Source organism: Furipterus horrens, unplaced genomic scaffold (genome assembly GCF_987537825.1).
Source record: "Furipterus horrens unplaced genomic scaffold, mFurHor1.1.pri manual_scaffold_3, whole genome shotgun sequence".
Lineage (NCBI taxonomy): Eukaryota > Metazoa > Chordata > Mammalia > Chiroptera > Furipteridae > Furipterus > Furipterus horrens.
Window position 1 is genome coordinate 178,923,963 of NW_028327173.1, and position 23,335 is coordinate 178,947,297.

At 39.6% G+C, this 23,335-nt stretch overlaps 1 protein-coding gene across 2 annotated transcripts in view; it reads left to right on the top strand.

The window, feature by feature from the left end:
• DAAM1 (dishevelled associated activator of morphogenesis 1) overlaps nucleotides 1-23,335 on the top strand; it is a 155,343-nt gene that overhangs the window by 65,421 nt on the left and 66,587 nt on the right. For both annotated transcript variants that reach the window (XM_090270937.1, XM_090270936.1), the window contains exon 3: nucleotides 13,156-13,245. In XM_090270937.1, the coding sequence (XP_090127063.1) occupies nucleotides 13,156-13,245 (90 nt within the window). The remainder of the gene's footprint in view (nucleotides 1-13,155; nucleotides 13,246-23,335) is intronic.

Sequence of the window (23,335 nt, forward strand, 5' to 3'; positions counted from 1 at the left end):
ATGTGATCATATGTAGTCATTTGTGACTGGCTTCTTTCACTTAAATGTTTTCAGGGTTTATCCATGTTGTAGCATGTATCAGTACTTTATTTCTTTTCATTGCCAAATAATATTTCAGTGTATGGACATACCACATTTTTATGTACCCATTTATCATTGATGGACATTTGGGTTGTTTGTTGTCAGTCTTTAATATGAATAATGATGCTATAAACATTCATATACAAGTTTTTGTGTGGAAATATATTTTCAGTTCTCATGGCTATATACCTAAGAGTAGAATTTCTGAGTCATATGGTAACATTGTGTTTAACTTTTGAGGAACTGCCAGACCGTTTTCCAAAGTGGCTGTATCGTCTTACATTCCCATCAACAGTGTATGAGGGTTCCAGTTTCTTCACATATTTGCTAACTCTTGAGAGTTTGTGTAATCTCTGCTAACCATATATTTTATGCCTTTGAGTATCAATCCTTTTCTTCCCATACTGTCTTCCCCGCCTCACCTCGGTCTCAGCCACAAATCAAGAACATAACCAATCTGAAACCTAGCACTCTTCCCACAAAATAAGATTCAGCTAAAGTCTTGTCTTTTCTGCAGGCTTTAAAAATAAAATTATTGATGTAGTTAGCTTATTTGTTTATTTTTTGTTTTTTAAATCATTTTTTATTTTCAATTACAGTTGACATACATTATTAATTAGTTTCAGGCATACACTCCAGTGATTAGACATTACATAACTTAATAAGTGATTATCCCGATAAATCTCACCACCACCTGGCACCATACATAGTTATTAGACTATTATTGACTACATTCCCTCTGCTGTGCTTTACCTCCCCATGACTGTTCTGTAACAGCCAACTTGTACTTCTTAATCCCTTCACCTTTTTCACTCATGCCCCAAACCCCCTTCCCATCTGATAACTGTCAAAATGTTCTCTGATTCTGTTTCTGTTCTGTTTGTTTATTTTGTCTTTTAGATTCAGTTGTTGCATTTATTGCCATTTTATTGTTCATATTTTTGATCTCCTTAAGATTGTCTACGGGCTTTTAGAAATCTTAGGTTATCCCCACCAACTAATATGAAGAGTTCTAGGCATGACAATCTATACACTGGTTTTGCTTCAGTAACTTTTCCATCTCAGTGTTAGCAATAGGAGATTTCTTTAGCGCGGAACAGAAAAACGTGTCATTATTTGACAGACAAATTCTTTTGATCTGTATATGTATATGTGTTATGTGCCTACTCTGAGTCAGGCCCTGAAGTAACTGGTAAGCAAAACAGACATGGCCGTTAATTGCTTGGAGGGGCTTGACGGTCTCGAAAGAGAAATAGGTAACTAAACACAGAGTTTTACCCGATGTGGCCAACTGCCATGAGATGGGCTGTGCCCCAGCAGCACATTTTGTTGGGGAATAACCTTTATTCCCATTTTTTTTAACAAGGAGGAAGTTCCACTCAGATTCCGTTTCTTTCACCCTTAACTCTTGCTGGAGAGTAACAGTGCCAGCTTCTCCTCCACCTCCTTTCTGAAATAGACAAAGCTCAGTTTCTCTCCTGTTCTCTATTTCTCTGCAAATCAACATGCTTTCAGAAAACACATATTCTGTGACCCTTGGTGCTATAAATTTCATGGGAATGAGCCCCCTTTGGGGAGTTCTGCAGTGTTCAGCTGTCCTTACGATTGGTGGGTAAATGTCTAATTTAGCATTGGAATCTCAACAAGCCCCCTTATCTGCAGATGAAAGTTGGGTTCTCCCAACTTTTCCATTTGCTGATTCCTTAGCTTAGCTCTCAGATAATTCCATACTTGCTGGGGAAGGAGGGTACTATTTACTGACACCTACCCCGAAGCCCCACAGGTAACTAACCCAGTGTAAAGGATCTTGAAAGGCTTCCTGGAGGAAGTGGCATTGAATGTAACACGTGAAAAACAAGAAGGAATTATTGAGGCAAAGAGGAGAGCGAAGGGTGCTGTGGACAGTGAGAAGAGAGGAGAGCATGCGCAAGTGCTGGGAGGTGAAAGGCTTAAGGAAATGAAGGTTCATATAGATGGAGCGTGAATGGGTGGCTATGAGCCTCGGAGGTCCTGCGAGACCAGCCTGGAAAGGGGGATGGGGGAGGGTTGTATTGTTGGTCAAGTTATATGTCTCAGATACTTTCTGAACCGGAGGAAAGTACCTCTGCCTTTTTTTTTCTCCCAGGTTCTTTCAGTGAACTAAATATACCAACGTACACCAAAATATTTTGCTATCTGGTTATATTTACAAAACATAATGATTGCTCTTTGTGGTCTCTGTGAGGTTTCGGTAAGCTTAGCAAAAGGTGTTATGACTCCCTGAGTATATTCTGAGTATGTTTTCCTTTGAGTTCAGTTGTTGAGGTGAAATGCCTCTTTGTTGCAATTCATACCTCCTGGTTAGTTTAGTATTGAAATAAAATTACTAGAAACTCCCTTCCCCTTTTCTACTCAATGCCTAGAGTCTTGCATACGTCAAGAGTTGATAGACTAAGAGTTTCCTACAGAAAATTTTACAGAAACAGTGATACTGAAATTAGTATCTCCTCTCAGGTTTCCTATCTTCTTTTGCCTTGTGGAACGTGAGGAATGTCGCCCTGATGAGATTTTAGGTGAGAAACCATGTTTAAGACAAGTTTGGTTATTGAAGTGTGCTATATAGTAAATCTCATGTCTTACAGCACATACATTGTGTACCTGGGATCAGAGGAAAGCTTTCATTTCTAATACTCTATATCACAGTGAATTTATAACTAGTTGGAAATAATATACAGGAAGCACCCAGGTTTCCCTAAGCCTGAAATGTTACCAATTCCATTTTCTACTGTGGTGGTGTATTTTTGTTGTTGTTTGTTTGTTTGGTTAATCTGCCTGTTTTCAAACCCAGTGCTCAGTTTTCCATTTATTTGGACAATGGGTCTAATAGTTTGAGGTAATATAGAGTGTTGTGCCTTTCAGGAAATGTAAAATATTTCAAAGAAACTTGCTAAGAAATTTAACATTACTGATCATGAAACCACCATTTATCCTACTGGGGATTGTCATCAAAAGTTACAGTCTCAGTGAGGAAGGTTATAATGATGGATACCACTGGATGATGGGAAGATATGTATCTTACTGTAGGTCAGTTTTATTATTAAGTACTGAGGACATTCTTAACATTAGTAACCATCATAGAATTTGAGAAATGAAGATAGAAAGAATGAGAGAATTTAGTCAATGTATCAGAATTAGACGAATTCAGTCAAGGTGAAATGTGCCAGATGAATTCCCTTGTGGACCTACATCAGTAATCTCTTCATTTTTCAATATATTCTGAAGTCACTGGTTTGAAAGGAACTACAGGAATCCAAATTAGTCTTACGGATTTACCAGTGTACAAATTTTGTTTTTTCACTAGCCATGTGGATTATTACCTATCTTCTCAGGCTGCCAGCATAATCTTTTTCAATACTAGAGCTATTTTAAGCTTACTTTAATAATAAAATTCTTCCATTTTCACCAGAATTGATTAAAAGTTTCAACATTTTTTACCTCTTTATTTTTAAAACGTGACTTTTATACTAAGACCATGACTAAGAATAGAAAGTTTTTTACAGGAGCTATTATTCAGTTCCAAGAAAGATGAAAACATTGGGTAGCAATAATATTTAATTTTAAACTGATTGAAGAAAAAAGAAACTGATTATAAGGAGTCATAATTTTAATCTATGATTTTTTAATTAGAATGTAAAGGATTACTCAGTAATTAAGCAGAAGAAATCAGATTATATAAAGAGTTCAAAGATATACTTAGAACAATGTCAAAGTATTCAGTTGTCTGGAAGCCAAAAATCAGGGCTTAATTAAAGAATCGATATTAAAATTGTCCTATTTCCATGAGGTTAAAAATTACAACCTATAAAGGTCAAAAGAGAAAATTATGTTTAGGTAAAGGACATGATTAGTTAACAGAGAAGAAAAAAAAATATTGAGTAGATTCTCTCTTAACACTAGCACTTTTGGGTAAATCAACTCGATGAGTACATAGAAAAATACTTAGAACAGCATGAAAATATGCAGTATATCACAAAGGGAAGTGGAAATGTAGATACGGGCTTAAGTGTGTCCAGTGCTAAATTCCTGTGAAGTAGATGTGAGCTGCTTCCAATGTACCGTCAATTTAAAGATGACAAAAAATGATCCCAAACCCAGAATTTTATAAGTACAATAAATTACTTTGGCCCTGAGAACAACAGATGGCTGTGATACAGGCTGATGTTGATATAGGTGGTTTTGCTTACTTATATCTGTTGCACTTTTGAATAGAACATTGCATTACTTCTAAGAATTAAAGTAGGGTTAGCAGTAGACCTTCCTCCCTGTGGGCAGGATACATTTCTTGGTATGGTTGATGTCCTGTCTGCTTAGAGACAGAAAGGTCAACATGGATCCTTAAATTTCTTTCTTGTTCTCTGATTCACTAACCAAAATACAGTCAAGTTTAAGGTAAAACCACAAAGCTGTTTTATTCCTTGTAGTCTTAAATTTACTTTTTATTTACGAAGATCATTCCAATTGTCCCTTTCTACAGACTGTTAAATTTAGATTTGACTGCATGTTAGTTAGATACTATGTTATCAGTCAATACATTTATTTCTGGGTGCTTCTTAATTTAGGTTACAGGGATTGAAATGGTTGGGGAAGGTCCGAGCGTGGCAAGATGGAAGGAAGAAACTTTGTTTTTTAAATGCAAATACTCCAAAATTGTTTCTGAATTTAATAACGTTACTAAGAAAATGGTTGTTTCATGGCCTTGATGACTTTCATTACAATGAAACTTAAGGAGACTCTGAGCAGCATGTACCTACTTAGTTATTGGCTACAGTTTAAAATCTGATTATTTAACTTAAGCCTCAGGCTACCATGTGCACATTGCACAGAGTTAACATACTGTCTTGACTTTCCAACTCTCTACCTGTCTGCGTATAAACCAGTATAGGTTTTAAAAGACTGAGAGAATAATTTGACCTTCATAAGTAATGTGTTCAGGGAAGCTTTCAAGTGCTATTTTGAAAAAGTGTTTCAATAATGGCTGGAATAATCTGGTAGTTTCTACAAATAACTGCCCATGAGAATATATATTGGTGCATTGGGAATCATCTAAACATCATTTGCTTCTACAAAACACATGTCACATGGCCTGTGGAAGGTAAATGCCCAATACGTGGATTTTAGTTCTAAACTCTCCTTGAATAGTTTTATTTGCTGCACTTGAATTCCTTTCCTCCCCCACCTTCAATTCTCAGAATCCCTCTGGAATTTAAAACTGTTTCTTCATGCATATTAAAGGAGCTCCAGGTCCCTGAAAAAGTTATATTTTTCCCTCTTGTCCAATTCTAAATCAATCCATTAGAAACATCCTACAGCTACTAGTTGTTTATTTCATTACACAATGTAATATTTAAGAACTAAACTAAACCAAATGAGTGAAAACTCACTCTGAATATATATATATATATATATATATATATATATATATATATATATAAAATCTTGTTTTCAGGAAATTTGAGGATTTCTTACATGTAGAAGAAAAAAGTAAGCTGTCCTTGGCCATCTTGTAAACAATCAGACAGTTTGAGTTTATTTCCATGGGGACACTCATTATGTTAAATCCACTATGAATATGTACCCTTGCACCTTAAGTGATTGGAATGGCACACAGGCATTGTATCTGGCTATTTTATCCTCAGGATTTCCAGGGCCTGAAGCATTGCCTGGCCCAGAGTAGGTGGTCAGTAAATGCTTATGGCATGGACGAATAACTAAGTACTGAAGGATAGCACGTGAGATGCCCAGTAAGTATCTGAGTGAGTGCATGTGTGCATGTGTGCGTGAATGAATGCCTGCTGAATCTTTCAGCAGTTGGGTTTCTATTTCAAATTATTCTCGAAGTAGTAGTGATAGATTTGGGCTACTCCTTGCACTCTTCCTGCACCCCATCACCTGTTGTCATTCTCTTGGCTCGCCTTCTTCATTTGCTCGTCAGCTGCTATGGGAGCACAACATGGCTGGCATGAAGGGTAGCAGATTAAAAGGTAAGTGTGAAATGTTTAAGAAATCTGTCCTTAAAGTCTCTCTACTAGATATTACATGCTTAAATAAATAAATAGATGTAATGTGGGAAAGACTCATTGTGCTAGATTCCTTTGACCCAATTAAAACTTTAAAATGTCACCTAAGCTGCCAGACAAGTCTCTGGAGGGTTGGCTGAGCAGGTGTGGGAAGGGCCGACAAGAGCAGTGCTGGTGGCACTGAGGCAGGGAGAGCTGTGCGGACCTTGGCTTCATGGTTGCCCACCCGTGCCTTTCTTGTCTGTTACCTTACAGCTGGTTCTGTGTCCCAGGGGACAAAGTCCTTCCATTCAATTAGGAAAACACTGCTTAAAAATTCTCTCAATTAAGCCTTGTCAACAGAGGTCGTACTAGATTGTAGGTGTAAGAATTGGAAATTGGGGTGGCTGGGTGGATATTGGAAGATGATTTTAACATATAGTTAGAACAGAGCTATTTATTTTAGATTATTGGAGAACTGCTGATGATGCAGACTGATTAAAAGTTAAAGTGACTCTAATGTGTTTCTAGTTGATAACCCTAAGAAGCTAAATGAGAACCCCACGTTAGCAGCAGATTTTGTCTAGCAAAATGTGTACAGTTTGCATTGCCTACTATTGAAGGCTGGAAGGGAAATAGTATAGAACACTCAACCATTGGTAGTAAGAAGCCAAAAATTATTTGTTAGTCAGCCTTTGCCTGTAGGATTCCTCAAGTCTTATTTTTATATACTGAAGGAAGACATGTCTATCAGATACAGCGTATTACTGTGTAGGTGGTGGTGAGTCATGTTGTGGTATTTTGTGAAATGACTAAGAATGTTGGCAGATATCTTACAGGCTGAAAACCTTTAAGGTTTGTTTTCTGGGTGTACACATCTCTTTTGAAATTTAAAACTGTTGTTTTCCATTTATGTCTTTACTGACTGGTTAGGAGCAGCTAATAATTCACTGAATGTACCTCTGTTTAATATGACAAAAAATCTTATTTAACTTTCAGATTCCAAACAGTCATTGAGAAGATAAAATACTGTTCTCAAGGTCATTGTGGTTAAATTTTAAGAGCTACTTTGGCAGTTCATGACTCTTAGATGTGATGGTCATTGCTGTGGTGGGGATAGATGTTCATAAATTTAAAGAATTATCACAGCCCAATATTGTGTTTTCTCCACGCTGCCAAAGCACCACCCTTAGGCTCACCATCTGCCTTGGTTGGCCTTTTCCTCGTCATGGTGTAGTCATCACCATGCCCTATGACTGAAGGTCTGGTTACTTGCCCTTCCAAAGGTCTGACTTATTTCTGGTAGTGTTGAGTTGTAGGGTTGGAGGAGAGGGTTAATGATGGAGAGGGTTAAATCCAGAGAAGGCAGGCGTTGCTAATAGTGTTGGGTGTATGCTAGGTGAACCTAAGGGTTGCTGCTAGCGGGGCATGTGGGGAAACTTTGGCACGTGGATCGGGTTAGGATGGGTGAATTGACTTGAGCTTGTTTGCTGTGGGCAAATACTTGTTATATTTAATTTGAAGGAGAAGTTATCCTTGTCTGAGTAATAATATGGTTAGAAATTCTGGGAGTTCTGTACATTGAGTCAGATGAGTGGTTACCTGGTCAAGGGCCATTAAAAAGTAAAACACACACACACACACACACACACACAAACACACATGTTCACACATAACTCAAACAATCACAAACACACACAAAACAATGAGTTGATTGTCAGATGACTCCAGAGGCCTGTCTTAGCTTCTCCCTCTCCTCATTTTTCTCCTTCTCCATTCCCCCAGCATTAATCACATGTCCTCCTACCTCCCTGTGAATGTATTAGTATGGATGTAAAGAATTAGCTTAACTCATTAGAAATAGAAAACCTGAATTCCTGTATTAGAGATTTCTCTTGTTGGCTGGAAACTTGCTTGTTGGCTCACAGAAATCTATTGATTTGGTAGGTTCTCAAACAATGAATGCTTTTAATATTGCTTTGGAGGTTTTATAAATAATCCCTTATTTCCATTTAGTTCACACAGAGCCTTTTCAACTCATTCAAGACCCTTATTGTATATTATTTCAAAATTCCTTCCCTTGCTTTATCTAGCAGATCAATCCATTTCCTTAGATTTGTTTGTACTGTGCCGATTGTTTTCTGATTTATGTAGATTTCTCAGTAGAGCTGCCGGCTTACTCCTGAGCATAGCACTGGTGAGATTTCTTGGTATAGAATCTTTCAGAAGTAGGGTTTAATAATATGCTTTGTTAGAGATGAACCCTAGAACTTTAGTTCCCACAGTTGGGTTTCTGTTAAAGGTGCTTTCTTTTTAAGAAATATATATATATATATATATATATATATATATATATATATATATATATATATATAATTAATATCTTTTCTCTAAGATATTATAAATAATTTTATAAAGATATAAAGATATAATTAATATCTTCTCCAAAGAGAAGGGCTTTGTTTGTTGTTTTTTCCGCAACTTTAGCTTTCTGTGGAGAGGAATGATGCTTAGTAAAATGTTTCTCCTTTGATCACTCGCTAAGCCATTTTCCTTTAATCAACTTTTAAAAATATCCAATAATGAAAAAAAATTCTATGGCCAATGAATGGAGCTAGGCCATTCAAAACGAAGGTATTGTGGCAGAAACTAAACTTGTTCCATTTTTCTTTGCATTAATTGCCAGTCCCCAAAACAAGCGGGCATGTGATCAGAAGTCCTAAAATGTGGCTGTTGTGGGAGGAGGAGAATGTGAGGTAGGGCAGGTTGGCAAAGGCTGTATCGTAAAGGGTCTCCGCCTACCAGCTAAGAAATTTGGACTTTATCCTGAAAAGAAAGGGTACCATTGAAGCCTTCTATCATCTTGTCTTCCTAACTAGATTCTAAATTCCATAAAATCAGGATCTGTTATTCATCTCTGTGTTCTTTACAGTGTCTGGCCTTGGTCCTGGAATGGGTAGGACAGCGAGTAAGTGTTGATTGATCTCTAAGGCTGTGATAATCTCTTAGAGTCTTGCATACTTGATTCAGCCATATTATTAAAATGGAATGAGTCAGAGCAGAGACAGTTTTGGAATGGAGGGGTGGGGGTCTTATTACACCCTGGGCACTGTGCCTAGGCACTCCCAGTTATTATCTAACTTAATCTATGTCAGTCTTCTTGCTCAGAATCTGCCAGTGACCTCTGATTGCTCTTAGGATAAAGACCAAAGTTGATAGCGGCCATCAAGGCTTATTTGTTTTCCCTTCTGCCTGCTTAAGACTATGGGCTCTCTGCTACCTTTTTGTCCTCTGTACCTAGCACAATGCCTGACATTTAGTAGTCATTTAAAACACTTTCTTGGTTGCCTAACTGAATCCTTGAGATAACTATCAGACATATGTTGTCACTCTAATTTTTCAGGTGTTGAAATTGAAGTTCAGAGGTTAAGTCATTTGTTCAAGGTTGCATAACCCGTAAGAGCCAGACTTGGAACTCAGAGATGTCTGACAGCAAAATCCTCCTCTTTCTGCTAACAGACAGCATGCGCTTTCATGTTGGCATCAGTGCCATGATTCTGCCTACCTGCTGAATGATCAATAGAATGAGCAAGCTAGTGGTTAAGAATGTGGGCTCTGTAACCAGTCAGTCTAGACTCAAGTTTCTCCTCAATCTTTGTTACCCTGAGCAAGCTATTTAATCTCTCTGAATTCAGTTTCCTGGAAAATGAGGTAATATTACCCACTTAATAGGATTGTTGTGCAGATAAACTAAATTAATTTATATAAAACACTAATACTAAGCACATAGGATATGCTCACCTATTGCTAGCTGTTACTATTACCAGTATCCGCTCATTCCTTCCCTTTTTTTTTTTTTTACTATAATCTAAAATTATATCCAGAGACCCAATAGCAATTTTTAATTTATTTTATGGGAATTCACTTTTTGCATAAAACCATCTGTCCCTAAATCCTTGTCCAACTGTGTTCTCTCAGTTCAAAATTGGTCATTTCTGTGTCTCAGCAAGAGCAGAAGTTTCTACTTCTAACAGCAAAATATAGTAATATTAATACCCTTTGCTGTGAATTTTTAGGTTTTAGGGTTCTCGTTTCTTTATAGCTCAACTCAGTTAGCAAAAACATAGTATTATAGTGTAGTAAAGGATGCAATGTTAATAACACTCTTCTCTCTCTTACAAATCATAATCCTTTCCCCAAACTAAGCACCATATTATCAAGCTGTTTTGAATAACTGACCTGACCTCCTGCCACAAAAATGTAGTCCTGATTGTTTGGAAGTGATTTATGTCACCATTATTTTCCCCATTCATCAATAGGTGAGAGCAGGTGTGACTTAGAGGAAATTAAAAAAGAAAGGAAGGAAGAAATATAATTACTTCACATATATAATAGCTGTATGCCAAAATTGCAACACTTTTTAGCATGTTCCCTCATAATGGAACTTTCTGTATATGTCTTTAATTCTTTCCCTGGTTATTCATTGTTGAAATTCTTAACTGGTTTTTTTGTGGTTATAGTATGTGGGTATGTTTTAGTGACTTAACTGTTTACCTTGTTCTTAAAGAAGATTTCTGTTTAAGTGTTGAGAACTAGCAATAGTACAGTGGCCCATCCCTCCCCCCCACCCCCCTTTGCCAGGCATTACTACATGCTTAGTTGATGTTGCTAATCTCACAATAGCCCTGCAAGAGAAGTCATATGCCCATCCTAGAGATGAGGAAGTAGACATTTAATGAGATTTAGAACTTCCCCTGGAAGCCAGCCTGTATCAGGCCCTGGTGGTATGAGTGTTACCAAGACAGGGCTTCAGGGGATAGCCAGAATGAGCCTGGCAAAAGAAGTTGGGCTTATACAAGGAAGACCTTCAAGGCAGGCTGAGGAATGTATAATTCATTTTATAGGTAATGCGGGACGAATGAGGTTTTTTTGTAACAGGTGCTCTGTGCTCCCCGGACCAGCAGCATCAGCAACACTTGGAAACTTAATAGAAATGGAAGTTCTTATACTGCCTCCCACCTGCTCCGTCCTAAACACTGGGTGATCAGTGATGTAAGGAATCCTCTCGGTGATTCTGATGCTTGCTCAAGTTTTGAGAATTCACCCCTTAATGAATTCTGGCCCTGCTGTAGGAAGGAGTGGAAGGGCGAGGAGGAGCATGTGGAGTGGAGGCTGTTGCCAGAAATCAGGGAAGAGGTTATTAGGGCATAGGTTTGGGTGGTTTCATTAGAAATGAAACAAAGGAAAAATCATGAAACTTTTCAAGGCAGAAATAATAGGACTTGATGACTAAATGGAAGTAAGAGTATGAGGAAGTCCATACCCACAATTGACAGAATTGCAGATATACACTAAAGGATTCAGAGAGGGGACTTGTTTCTACTCCTCAGGGATCTAAACCTAATTGTGCATTAGTTTATAGCATCTTTTTATAAGTCTTACACCCGGTAGTCTGCCACCCTCAACTAGATAACTTTCCCTATTGAGATACAAATGGGCTGGATGCTCAGTGCCAATACTACTACCATCCATGGATTGAGTTGTGCCAAGAACTTTCCTCTAAGCACTTTATATTCATTATCTCATTGTTATACATTAGTTATGGATGTTTGTAAATTGCCTTCCCATAGTGTTCAATCTAAGCTGCGCACCACTGTCAAATTAATGTTTCCAGACACTGGTCTGAGAGGCCAAAGTCTGGGCTCTAGAATCAGACAGCTCTGGGCTGAAAACCCAGCCCAACATTTACCAGATGTGTGGTCTTGAGCAAGTTACCTACCCTGTCTTCTGCCTAAATTTTCCCCAGCTGCATTAAACAGGGATCATTTGTACAAGGAGTACAGTAGTCCATCGTTATATCGCGGTTCTCTTATCGCGGCCTCACTGTATCGCAGGATTTTTAAAAGTATTATATTTAATTATTTGTCGTGGATTTTTCGCTATATTGTCGGATTTTGCGGTACTGCATACGGATGTTGTTAAAGTTACGTAGGTTTAAGAGTGTAGAATAAATGTAAGGTTCCTGCTTCGTGGGGGGGTCTGGAAGGTAATATCCGCAGTAAGTGAGGGAATACTGGTATGTAATAATGAGTGGAACTCTTAGGTTTGTAGTGAGAACTAAATGGGAAAATGCCTGCAAAGTACTTGGCACATGAAGTGGAATTCGCAGCGATGAAGATGTCACTCCATTGATCAGAACCTTCATTGGATCTCCTTGGTCAAGACAACTCCTTAGTCTGGCATTTACAAGTTGTCATAAACTGGTTACTCATTGCTTCTGAAAGCTTTTAGGTGATGGTGCTTTTCATAACCCCAGTGCTTCAGCCAAACTGGTCTGTGTCCCCTAAATGTACCAAGCCTGTGACCATATCCTGGCCTTTGATTCTGTTCCTCCATGCCTCCTATCATGTCCAAGTCCTTCAGGGCCCAGCCTGATATTCAGTGTTTGTGGAGCTATCCGTAGCAAACTATGGTTAATCCATTCAAACTTGAGCTTTGATGACCTTTACTGATCAATGGACCCTCTGCAGGAGCGCATGTGGCTCAGGATAATCCTGTCTGTGCTCAGCCCACTTCCCCACATCCTCCAATAAGTGCAGGGCCTTGTCCCTCTTGCTGTGCTTGGTGCCAAGCCCCATGCAAGGGATGTGCTTTCTTTCTTTTTTTCTAGAGAGAGAGAAGGGAAAGGAGGGAGAAAGAGAGGGAACAAAATATTGATGTGTGAGAGATACATTGATTGGTTGCCTCTCGCACACCCCCAACTGGGGACCTGGCCCGCAACCAGGAACATGCCCTGACTGGGAATCAAACCAGTGACCTTTTGGTTCTCAGGCTGGCGCTCAATCCACTGAACCACACTAGCCAGGGTGGGCTGTGCTTCCTTATTGATGGTAATATATACCTTAGTTTAGCTTCTTGATCTTTTCTGAGTTCATTTAAATACATGTTGGTGTTTTTTCTCTCCCTGTTGATGCTGATAACTTCCTCTACAGGGATAACAGGTAATCTATGAGATAGTAATTATTATTTTTCTTCTCAGGATGAACTTGACCTCACAGATAAACACAGGGAAGCCATGTTTGCACTTCCAGCTGAGAAAAAATGGCAGATATACTGTAGCAAGAAGAAGGTAAGATGTCCATTGTATACATGGTTAACTGGAAAATGATCAGTTTTGATTCCCTTTGCTCTCCCATTTGACAGCCAGAATTCAGACAGCTGTTTATAATGTACAAACAAGATTGAACATATTCTGCTGTGGCCTTGGTGCTACCTTCAGCAACGTGCCAATGCCTTGGATGTTGTTTTTATCAACATTTCACTGGATACCCCCATCCACACCTGGTACCTGTAACCATTATTCATAATCCTGTACAATGGAGACCCAAAATAACAGCTTACACAATGATCAGAGTCCCTCCACCCACACCCCCTCTTTATGTAAAAGTTTATATATAGGTAGGTTAGGCCTAGTATTGTGAGGTCACAGTCCTCTGTAACCACCTTCTAACAACTTTCCATTTTGCCGTCTCTAAGGTCTTGTCCTCATGGTGCCTCTCCAGCTATTTTACACCCCAAACTAAGGTTGGAGGAAAGGGAAAGAAGCCAAAACTTCCCTACCTCCATTCTTAAGGGACATGTGCCGGGAGTTACATGCCTAAATTCCCCCTCATAACCCACTGTTAGCAAATGGCCACCTCACTGTGGGGAACACAGTCTTTATTCTAGATGGTCACCCCCACTTAAAAGCTGGGTATTCTGTTACCTTCATAGAAGGGGAGGATGGATATTGGCAGCAAAAACACTAAAGCTCTTATTCCATAGCATCACTCTGTGACCTGTATCTCCGGCAATAAAGTTCAGTCTGCCGTCTTTTAAACCCTGTGGCAAATGCTTAGACTATTCCCATTCCATTTTTGGAGCCAGTCCTGCTCATGGTTGTCTCGAGGCACTTTCCCTTCCCTTCTGTTCCAACAGAGATTTGAATCAAGCTGGAGCAAGCAGGAAGGGCAGGGAGAGCACCCAGGAGAAATGTCACCTCTCCCCAACAGGTGGTGGACACCCCAGTTACTCACTTGTGTCCCGGGAAAGAAGAACAAATGACAGCAATCCAATATCTTTTCAGTACAGTCTTGTCAAGGAAGCTTTTTCTTAGGTGACTTGTATGCACTTTGGGGCCTCCATCTGCCCACATGGCTGTCACTCAGCCCCTCTGTCCCCTCTCTGCTGCCTCGCGTAATTGGCATGCCACCCTCCCAGGAACCCTTCTCCTGCAGGAGCCTGCTTGTGCCCCTCTCCAGCCAGACTCTGCACCTCTGCAACTCCAGCTTTCAATACTTCTAAATGAATGTGCGATGAGTGACCCACTAAGTTATCATTACTGTTATACCAAACCGTCAAAAATTTGAAGCATATTTAATTTCCCACCTGAGCAGTTTTCAATTGATAAAACTATGTGTGGGGTTTGATTCCCAAGGCCCTTGCTGAGAGATGGGTCCAGCTGTAACTTCTCAGTAGGATCTTCAAGCTGCTATCAGATCAGACCCTGTTGCGGTCTTAAGGGTTCCTCATCCAGTCATAACCAGGAAGATGTGTTTGTGAATGAATATGTCCTCTTCTCCTCTTTCTCTTTGTACACATCTTACCAACCAGGAAACCTCTCTTTCGTTGAACTGATTGTGATGACTCAGGAAGCAGATATAATACACTGGGAAAGAACTTTAAAATGAAATATAATGTGCTCAGTTCTGCAAGTAATGGTATTGTAAGGTCTTTGGAAACAAAGGAACTTTTTACATTCCCTTGGCCCCTAGAACTGAGAAAGAAAAGTCCTCAAGTGCCTGTGTACACAGAGGACATTGTCTATTTTGGCTCATCTGAGAACAGATTTTTTTCCTCAAAATTAGGAAGCAATATGAAGTAAGGACTGAAATATGCACTGGAGGAAAGGAAAGGGCAGGAAAATGGGAGCAGCTTACCAAAGGGAAAGTTTTCTTCTTTCCCAGATTTTATTACACTCTTGACAGCAATTGAAAGTTAATCATGGAAACTACTGCCCCTTAGATTAGAAAAGGCAAACCCTAGAGAATAGTAATGACCTCGGGCTTGCAGCTGCTGCTCATTTTTCCATTTCCAGGCCTATCAAATCCCCTTGCAAACCTTGTTTCTCGCGTGCATGGTGGGGTTTTTGTAAGAGGATGGATATGGATGTGGCCACTGACTCAGAATCCTATTTCTTGATGGATGGCCCCTTCCGGTGAGTACCCGGCCAGATTGCACAGATCTTTAAGAATGTACTCCTGCGTGCTTTGTTCCAGCAGCTTGGATTTCTTGTGTGACTTAGCAGTGGCACAGCAGAGGGGGAAGGCCATTTTAACTCTTTGGGGAGTTGCATGGGCTTATAGATCTACCTCACTTTAAAATGGATGGTAGCTGTGCTAAGGATTTTCTTGATTAGAGCGTCTCAGACTCCTAAAACCATGTGCTGTGCCTTTGGTCTGAAATTCACCCTTTTGAGCTCTTAATAAATCAGGAAATAACACAACGAATAAGAGAACACAAGCTACCTGAGCACAAAAAAGGGCATGGTGTTTATCTCTCTTCCAAGAATGGTGATCTTCTAAAGGACAGGTTGACCATCTAGAATGGAGCCGTGGTGGCTCTCCTTAATATTGAGAATGGATTATTTTCCTTAGACCATCTCTTGTGTAGCCTTTGCAAATAAGACTTATAAGACTTGCCACTAGCAAGCCCCATCAGAGGCTGAGGGAAAGCTACCTACTCATGGCTCCTTCAGATTTCCCATCTTTCAAGATCAGAACCCAGGGCATGGCAGACATTCTCTCACAGAGTGAAGTCCCAGGGTAAGGGCCCATGAAAGCCAACAGAAACAGACACATGAGTAGGTGAAAGGCAGGCTTTCTGTTTAAAAGTGCACAGGACTGGGAACTGAAGATGGGGCCAGGTCTTTCTCAGCCAACTGGCTCTTTTCCATCCAATAGTGACCAGAGTCCCAGCAGTGGCTCTCTGCTTATCAAGCTCTGTGTTCATTTCTCAAACTTCTCTATCTAAGTCTCTGGTTGAAAACCTATTTCCAGAGCCAAAATGAAAGCAGCAGAAGTATTTCTGGGGCTAAAAGAATTGGAAAGAAACTAATTGGAATGTTGCCTAATTGAGTAATCTGGGGGAGAGCAAGAGATGGATGTTGAGGCCTTGTTGAAAGTCCAAACAAATCTGTAGAAATGGCTGGACGGGTTGGTCAGCCATGCTTTGTCATACCCAGCCATCCACTGTCAAACTTTTTAACTCTTATGAAAGGTCCCCAGAAAAGGTCCTGTTGGTGGGGCAAGGGGGCCAGTATTTTCAAATAGGAAATGTTTGTGGTTCTTATCTTTAAAGGTAATTCCCTTTTTAGTTCCAATCACAACATACTCTTTTGTTTAAGTGAGGCTTTTCCCAGTCTCCAGCCAGAAACTGCATCTGTTAACAATCTTTTGGATTTTAAACTGAAGCTTTTTAAACAATGAACCATCTGACCACGAAAGGCATCTGGCCATGCTGTATTTGCTTATTGTTAACATGATTTTTAAACCCTGGGAAAAGCGAGGAGTTGGTCTACAGAGAGGAGAAAACAAAATGGTATCTCTACTGTATTATGGCCACAGCAGCCTTATCAGCACAGGCAGGAGTTTGCTTTAATTGCAGCTCTTCACCGGAACAGTTGTCATAGTTGTGTCACCCAGTCCTTAGCAGGATCCAGAACATACTTTTACCCCTCCTTCAGCTTCCAAGTATGCAAAGTAAGTGAATGGAGCTAGACACTGTTAGCTGTAGTGACATCAGATATTGAGGTGCAAAGATCAGGACCTAATTTTTCCTCTTTTCATGTCTGATCTCTAAAGCCAAGGCTTAAATACAAGGCTTTGTAGTTTTCACATTACATTTCTGTATCTTTTTTGGTTTACTTATGAGGAGGTGAATTTTTACTCTGCTGCTGAGTTTATGTTTGACTCTAGTTTAATTAATTTATTCTAGAATCTCACGTAGCCTGGCTGAAGCTCAGCTGTTGGGATTTGTACAGAGTACTGATTTTGAAGACATCTAGGAAAAGTGTATATTCTAATTGGATCACTTCCCCACTCCTCAACCTAGAAAGAAATTCTCCTTTCACCAAACACACACAGAGATTAAATTTGCATTGGGTATGGTCATCAGGATGCAACTTCTTTCAGTTCCTTGAGAGTTGAGGCCTTCCTGTGTTTAGAGTGTAGGGTGGGAGGGGTTTAATCAAAACACAGATTTAAAGGAACATGTGCTAAAGTGGTAGAATTAAAGACAAAAGGAAGCATCAGTTTTCCACACAGCTGTCAGACAAACCAGCTGGAAAAGAAAGATGGTACGTTAATCCTTTAGTTGTTCCCAGTACCCTAATGAGAAGCTGCTGTGGGTCCACTGGGAGGAGAAGCATGAATAGTTGGGCATCTGATGTGAAAGACTGGAAAGGAAGGACAGGTTACACATCCTCTTTTTTCTTGCCTGTAGTTGTTTGAATAGACCTGAGAGTGAGCTTTGGATTTTCAGTGCCCACTTTGCTAGATGTCAAGATTTGGGAGAAGGAACCAGTAAATGAGGTAAAACTAGATTTCAGTAACACTTTTCTAGATTTCTTGAGAAGTACCTTGTTTGGTCTGCTTTTGAGTTTTCACCCAATAATGGATTCCAGTTGGCATTGTGCTGCTAGTGCAAAGGGTGTTAAAGAAGGTGGCCGAAGTATCAATAATTAGAAGTAGGATTGGGCTGTCTTTCCCCCTTTATTTCTCTATAAAGACTAAATGAGGGAAGCACAGTAGTTGGAGGACAACGGGCATTTCCACGCTCTGTGTCTCTGAAACTCCCTGCCTTATCTACCGGTTTCCTGAATATGAGATGAGGATTTGTGGACAATCCCAGATTGAAATGGTAACAATGAAAACAGTGAATTGGTGAAGGGCAGGTTTGAATGTGAATCACCTGATGTATATTGAATACCTTCTCTGGGGCAGACTCTTGGCTAGGTTCTGAGGATGATTAAAACAATAAGTCAGTTTTCCCTGGAGTGGGTGGTCCTGGTAGGAGAAGCGGATGAAATAAAATAATTGCCAGGTCTTGTCATAAGCTCCATTATAGGGTAAGGAGACAGGCTCTGGGGCGCAGAGGAAGGAGCCACCACACTCTAGGGGCTTGAGATGAGTTTCTTCATCACTCTGACCCACCCAGCAGTCACTCCGACGAAAGAGCTGATGTTATCATGCCTTTATACCATCATCTGAAAACCGACTTCTTTTCCAGCAGTTGAACTATGTTTGCATGCACTGTATACTTTCTCTCTTGATTTGTACTTTGCTCTTTGTTGCTTTTGCCAGTGCTTTTTAAAAAAAGTATATTTTATTGATTATGCTGTTATAATTGTCCCAATTACTTTTCCTTTGCTCCCCTCCATCCAGTACCCCCCTTCCCTCCAGCAGTCCTCTCCTTAGTTCATGTCCATGGGTCGTGCATGTAAGTTTTTTGGCTTCACCCTTTCCTATATTATTCTTAACTTTCCCCTGTCTATTTTGTATCTACCAATTATGCTTCTTAATCCCTGCACCATTTCCCCATTTCTCCCTCTTCCCCTCCCAGCTGATAACCCTCCAAATGATCCCCGTACCTATAATACTGTTCTTGTTCTGGTTGCGTAGTTGGATTTTGTTTCTATTTTCTTAGGTTCTGTTGTTGATAGTTGTGAGTTTGTTGTCATAGTTTTGATCCTCTTTTTCTTAAATAAGTCCCTTTAACATTTCATATAATAAGAGGTTGGGGATGATGAACTCCTTTAGCTTTACCTTATCTGGGAAGCACTTTCTCTGTCTTTCCATTCTAAATGATAACTTTGCTGGATAGAGTAATCTTGGTTGTAGGTCTTTGCTTTTCATCACTTTGAATACTTCCTACCATCCCCTTCTTGCCTACAAAGTTTCTTCTGATAAATCAGCTGATAGTTTTATAGAACCCCTTTATAAGTAACTCTCTTTCTCTTGCTGCTTTTAAGATTCTTTCTTTAACTTTTGGCCTTTTAATTATGATGTGTCTTAGTGTAGCCCTCTTTGGGTTTAGCTTGTTTGGGACTCTCTGTGCTTCCTGGACTTGTATGTCTATTTCCTCTGCCAAATTTGGGAAGTTTTTCTTCATTGTTTTTTTCACATAAGTTTTCAATTTCTTGTTCTTCCTGTTCCCCTTCTGGCATCCCTATGATTTGGATGTTGGCACGTTTAAAGTTGTCTCAGATGTTCCTAAGCCTCTCCTTGTTTTTTTCAATTTTTGTTTCCTAATTCTGTACTGGTTGACTTTATTTCTTCCTTATGTTCCAAATCATTGACTTATACCCCTGTTTTCTTCTCTTCACCATTGGTTTCATGTGGATTTTCCTTCATTTCACTTAGCATAGTCTTTACTTCTTCCCTTATGTGTTTGCCATACTTAAGCATATCTGTCAAGTCTGTGAGCATCATTATCACCAGTGTTTTGAACTCTGTGTCTATTAGATTGGCTATCTTTGCGTTGCTTGGTTCTCCTTCTGGAGCCTTGATCCGTTCCCTCTTTTGGGCCATACTTCTCTGTCTCCTCAACTTGACAGCCTCCTGTATTTGCCTGTGTCTTAGGTAGAGCTGTCATGCCTGTTATGTTGTAAGGGGCGGAGCCTTAGGTATTTGTCAGTACGAGGCAACCTATTTCACTACGTTGTGGTGCTGTATGTGAGGGAGGGGTCAGAGAGGGAACAATGTTGCTTGTTTAGCACTCGCCCCTTTTCCAGGCACTTCTCCCACTTCCTGTATGAGACTGGCACCTCTCCAGCTGTTGTCCTGGTTGTGATTCCCAGAGTGGGTGGGTCTTCGGACATTCTAGGACTGTGAGGGCCCTCTAAACAAGTGGACTCTACCGAGAGGCCGGCAGTTTCTTTCTCTGCCCCAACCCCCACTGGTTTTCACAGTCTCTCTCTTTTTCTACTCTGACCCAGGCACATTAAAACAAAGGTGAATCTGTGAGCCACCCGGTGCTGGAACCATGAGCTGTGTGGTCTGGTCTGGTGCTAGGAGCACTCCCCAGGTGTCCCTCCCTACTGTTTTTAATGTGTGACTGCGTTATTTGCTGGCCAGCCACAGCTGCTGTCACTGCCTCTGCTGCCGCCACCACACCGACTCCTCTCTGCCATGGCTTCGCTCCTCCTACCTATCTGGATGAGTATTTCTTCTTTGTATCTTTGTTTGTTGGACTTCCATGCAGCTCAGTTTTCTGGGATTTCTGGTTGTCTCCAGTTTTGAGAAAGTTGTGTTCCTTCTTAGTTGTGGAGGGAGACGCAGTGTGTCTACCTACACCTCCATCTTGGCCAAAAGTTTTTGCCAATGCTTAAAGGCCAAGTTTAGACTGTTATCCTAATCTGATTTTTACTAAGCACAATTTCTAGGGCTTGTTAGGAAATCTATAAAAAGGCTTAAATTTTGGAAAAATAAAGTCACTGAGGGCAGGTGATTGGAGACTGAAACAACAGGCTTATTCAGCCTTGAGAAGAGAAAAGTAGAAACTCCAGCACAAGCTGATGTTCACTGGTTATACATCAGTGGAACTATAGTATCTGTTGAAATATTATCAACTTTCAGTTGGTAAAGGGCAACAGTCTCAAGCCCTCCCAGTAAAACCACACTGGCAATCTGACCCTTCACCAACTCAAGGGTTAACCCCTAGCATGGCACAACAGGGGACTCTAGAACGCTGTTCCCATATTGCATCATTGGTTCCAATTCATTGATACCCATGCTATAATGTTGACAGATATTTTGAACATTGACCTAAGTATGAGATGCCGGCTGACCTGAATGAAGATGGAGATCAAACCCATTTGATAATATGTATCCAGATCCCGAAACATTCCTCTTCTAGGTACTGATCCCACAGAAGTGATGAGAGATATAGGTGAAGAACTATGTGTGGGGTGTTCTTTGCAGTGTTGTCTCTGAAAGCCGAGGATTGTAAACAACATAAAGGAGGATAGTTGTATTACAGTGTACGGCTATAAAAGAGTCTCTGCAGCCATTGAAAAGTCATATTTTCAAAGTAATTTCAATGACATGGGAAACTGCTTGGCATGTAATAGTAAGATTAAGAAAAAAGACATGAAACTTATCAGTACAATCAGAAGTTTGCAAAAGAGTATATATAATGGTATTTGTCTGTCATGGATCATTGATTGTGATTTATTTTATTTTCTTCATACAAACGGTGCTCATCTCCCATGAGAGAGGTTCTTTTGTCTCACTTCTCAGGAGTGTCGTTCAGCCTAGCCAACTGGAACATGAAAAAGCTACCACATATTTCTATTGAAATTAAGAGGAAAAATTAATGTTATTTAAAATGCAACCAGTGCTTGTGTTGTCAAGATAACCGTGGCCTCTTTGTTTTTGCATTTGTGTTTGTTTTTGTTTTTGTTTAGCTCAGGGACCCTTTTTTTTTCTCTCTCTCTTTTTCTACTCTGACCCAGGCACATTAAAACAAAGGTGAATCTGTGAACCACCCAGTGTCTTTCAGTTATCACTTATCTGTTTAAGCAGTGACTGGGAAAACATGGTGATTTTGGTCCTGATGAGATTTCCTTAGTTTTCTGTCCAGAAATCCACTGAAGGTGTGTTTCTTGTTGCCCTTTTCCCACTAAGTAGCATAATCTTAAAGCTAATGATTCATTTTTTCTTTATTTTTATTACGAAAGCAATGCTATCAAAATGAGCACCAACTTTTAGATTTGGAGTACAAAATTGAAGGATTCTCTACCTCTAGCGGCCATTAAACCACTGTTGTATTCCAATAAGGGCAGTTCATTCATGAGTGTTTATTTGCTTCCTTTTTCTGTAATCCCTTTGTTCAATAACCCCAGTTAAGGGAATTTTTTTCTTCAGTGTCACCAATTCTGTCACTCCAGCCATGCCTACTTGCCACCCCTGCCTTGTCGTGTCCAGAATGTATTTTCATAAGTGTTGGCTCTTAGTGCCCAGGTTTCAATGATGAAGGAGCAGTAACTAGCAGACTTGCCCATAGAATGAACCAAAACATATCCGTCTTTCTTCTTTGGTGCATGGACAAGTCAACAAATCTAAAATATTGTAGACCCCTTCTGATGTCTTCTGTTGGGGTTTTTATCCAGGCTTGAAATATTGCTAGTGAAAGGGCACAATACAAAGAGATTTCATTAAACAAGTCAATTTTCAGAAATAAGTAACTTACTAGGTTGAAGTGAGCCAGATTTACCAGTGCCCTGTTCAGCAACAAAATTTGTTCCAAGTTTTGCAGCATTAAAATTCAATAGTGTGGTCTAGCTGTGTGATTTCCAAAGTTAAGCTAACAAAACAAAACTTTAGTGTTGGGATTATAAAAGAATGTTTCAGCATAGTTGCAGATACTGTTATTGATGGAAATCTTAAACCTAGTTACCGGAGCAAGCATTCTGGGTTCCAATAAATTGGCACTTTCTAAAATTTCTTTTAAAAACACACACACACACACACAAAACTAACAAACCGCAAGTCATGGGATAAATTATTATTTTCTGGTTGATTTTATTTTTGTGAAATTTTTAATGTACAAAAAAGTACAGAATATAATAAGCACACATGTTTAACAAATGCCAACATTTTATCATTTGCATCTTGGGTTTTTTAAAAAGACATAAAACATTATAAATATAGTTGAATCCCAGTGGTGTCTTCTATTATGAAGGTTGTATGTGGTTTATTTTCTCATCCATATATTTATAACCTTACTCTGCACATTTAGGTTCATAAACAATGCATGGTACTTTTTCATTTTAACTGTGATAATGTTGCATTATATGGAAATGCCACAGTTTAATTACTTTATCCCCCTTTGGATAATACTTATTTACATTTTTTTATTATTAAAACATATCGCATGTGTTCAAAAATTTCTCAAGGATAGACAGCTAGACCTCTAATCACTGGGTTGTTTGGTATGAACATTTCATCTTTAATTGCCTCCAAAGTGGTTATAGTTGCCAGTAAATTAGTTGACAGTTATCTGAGAGGCTGGTGCTGTCTGAGGGAAGAGAATTAGTTTCTAGTTGCCCCGATCGATCTCTTTACATAAGTTTGAATGTTTCTTCCATTTTCTCCCATATGTTTTAGCAAATCAAATTG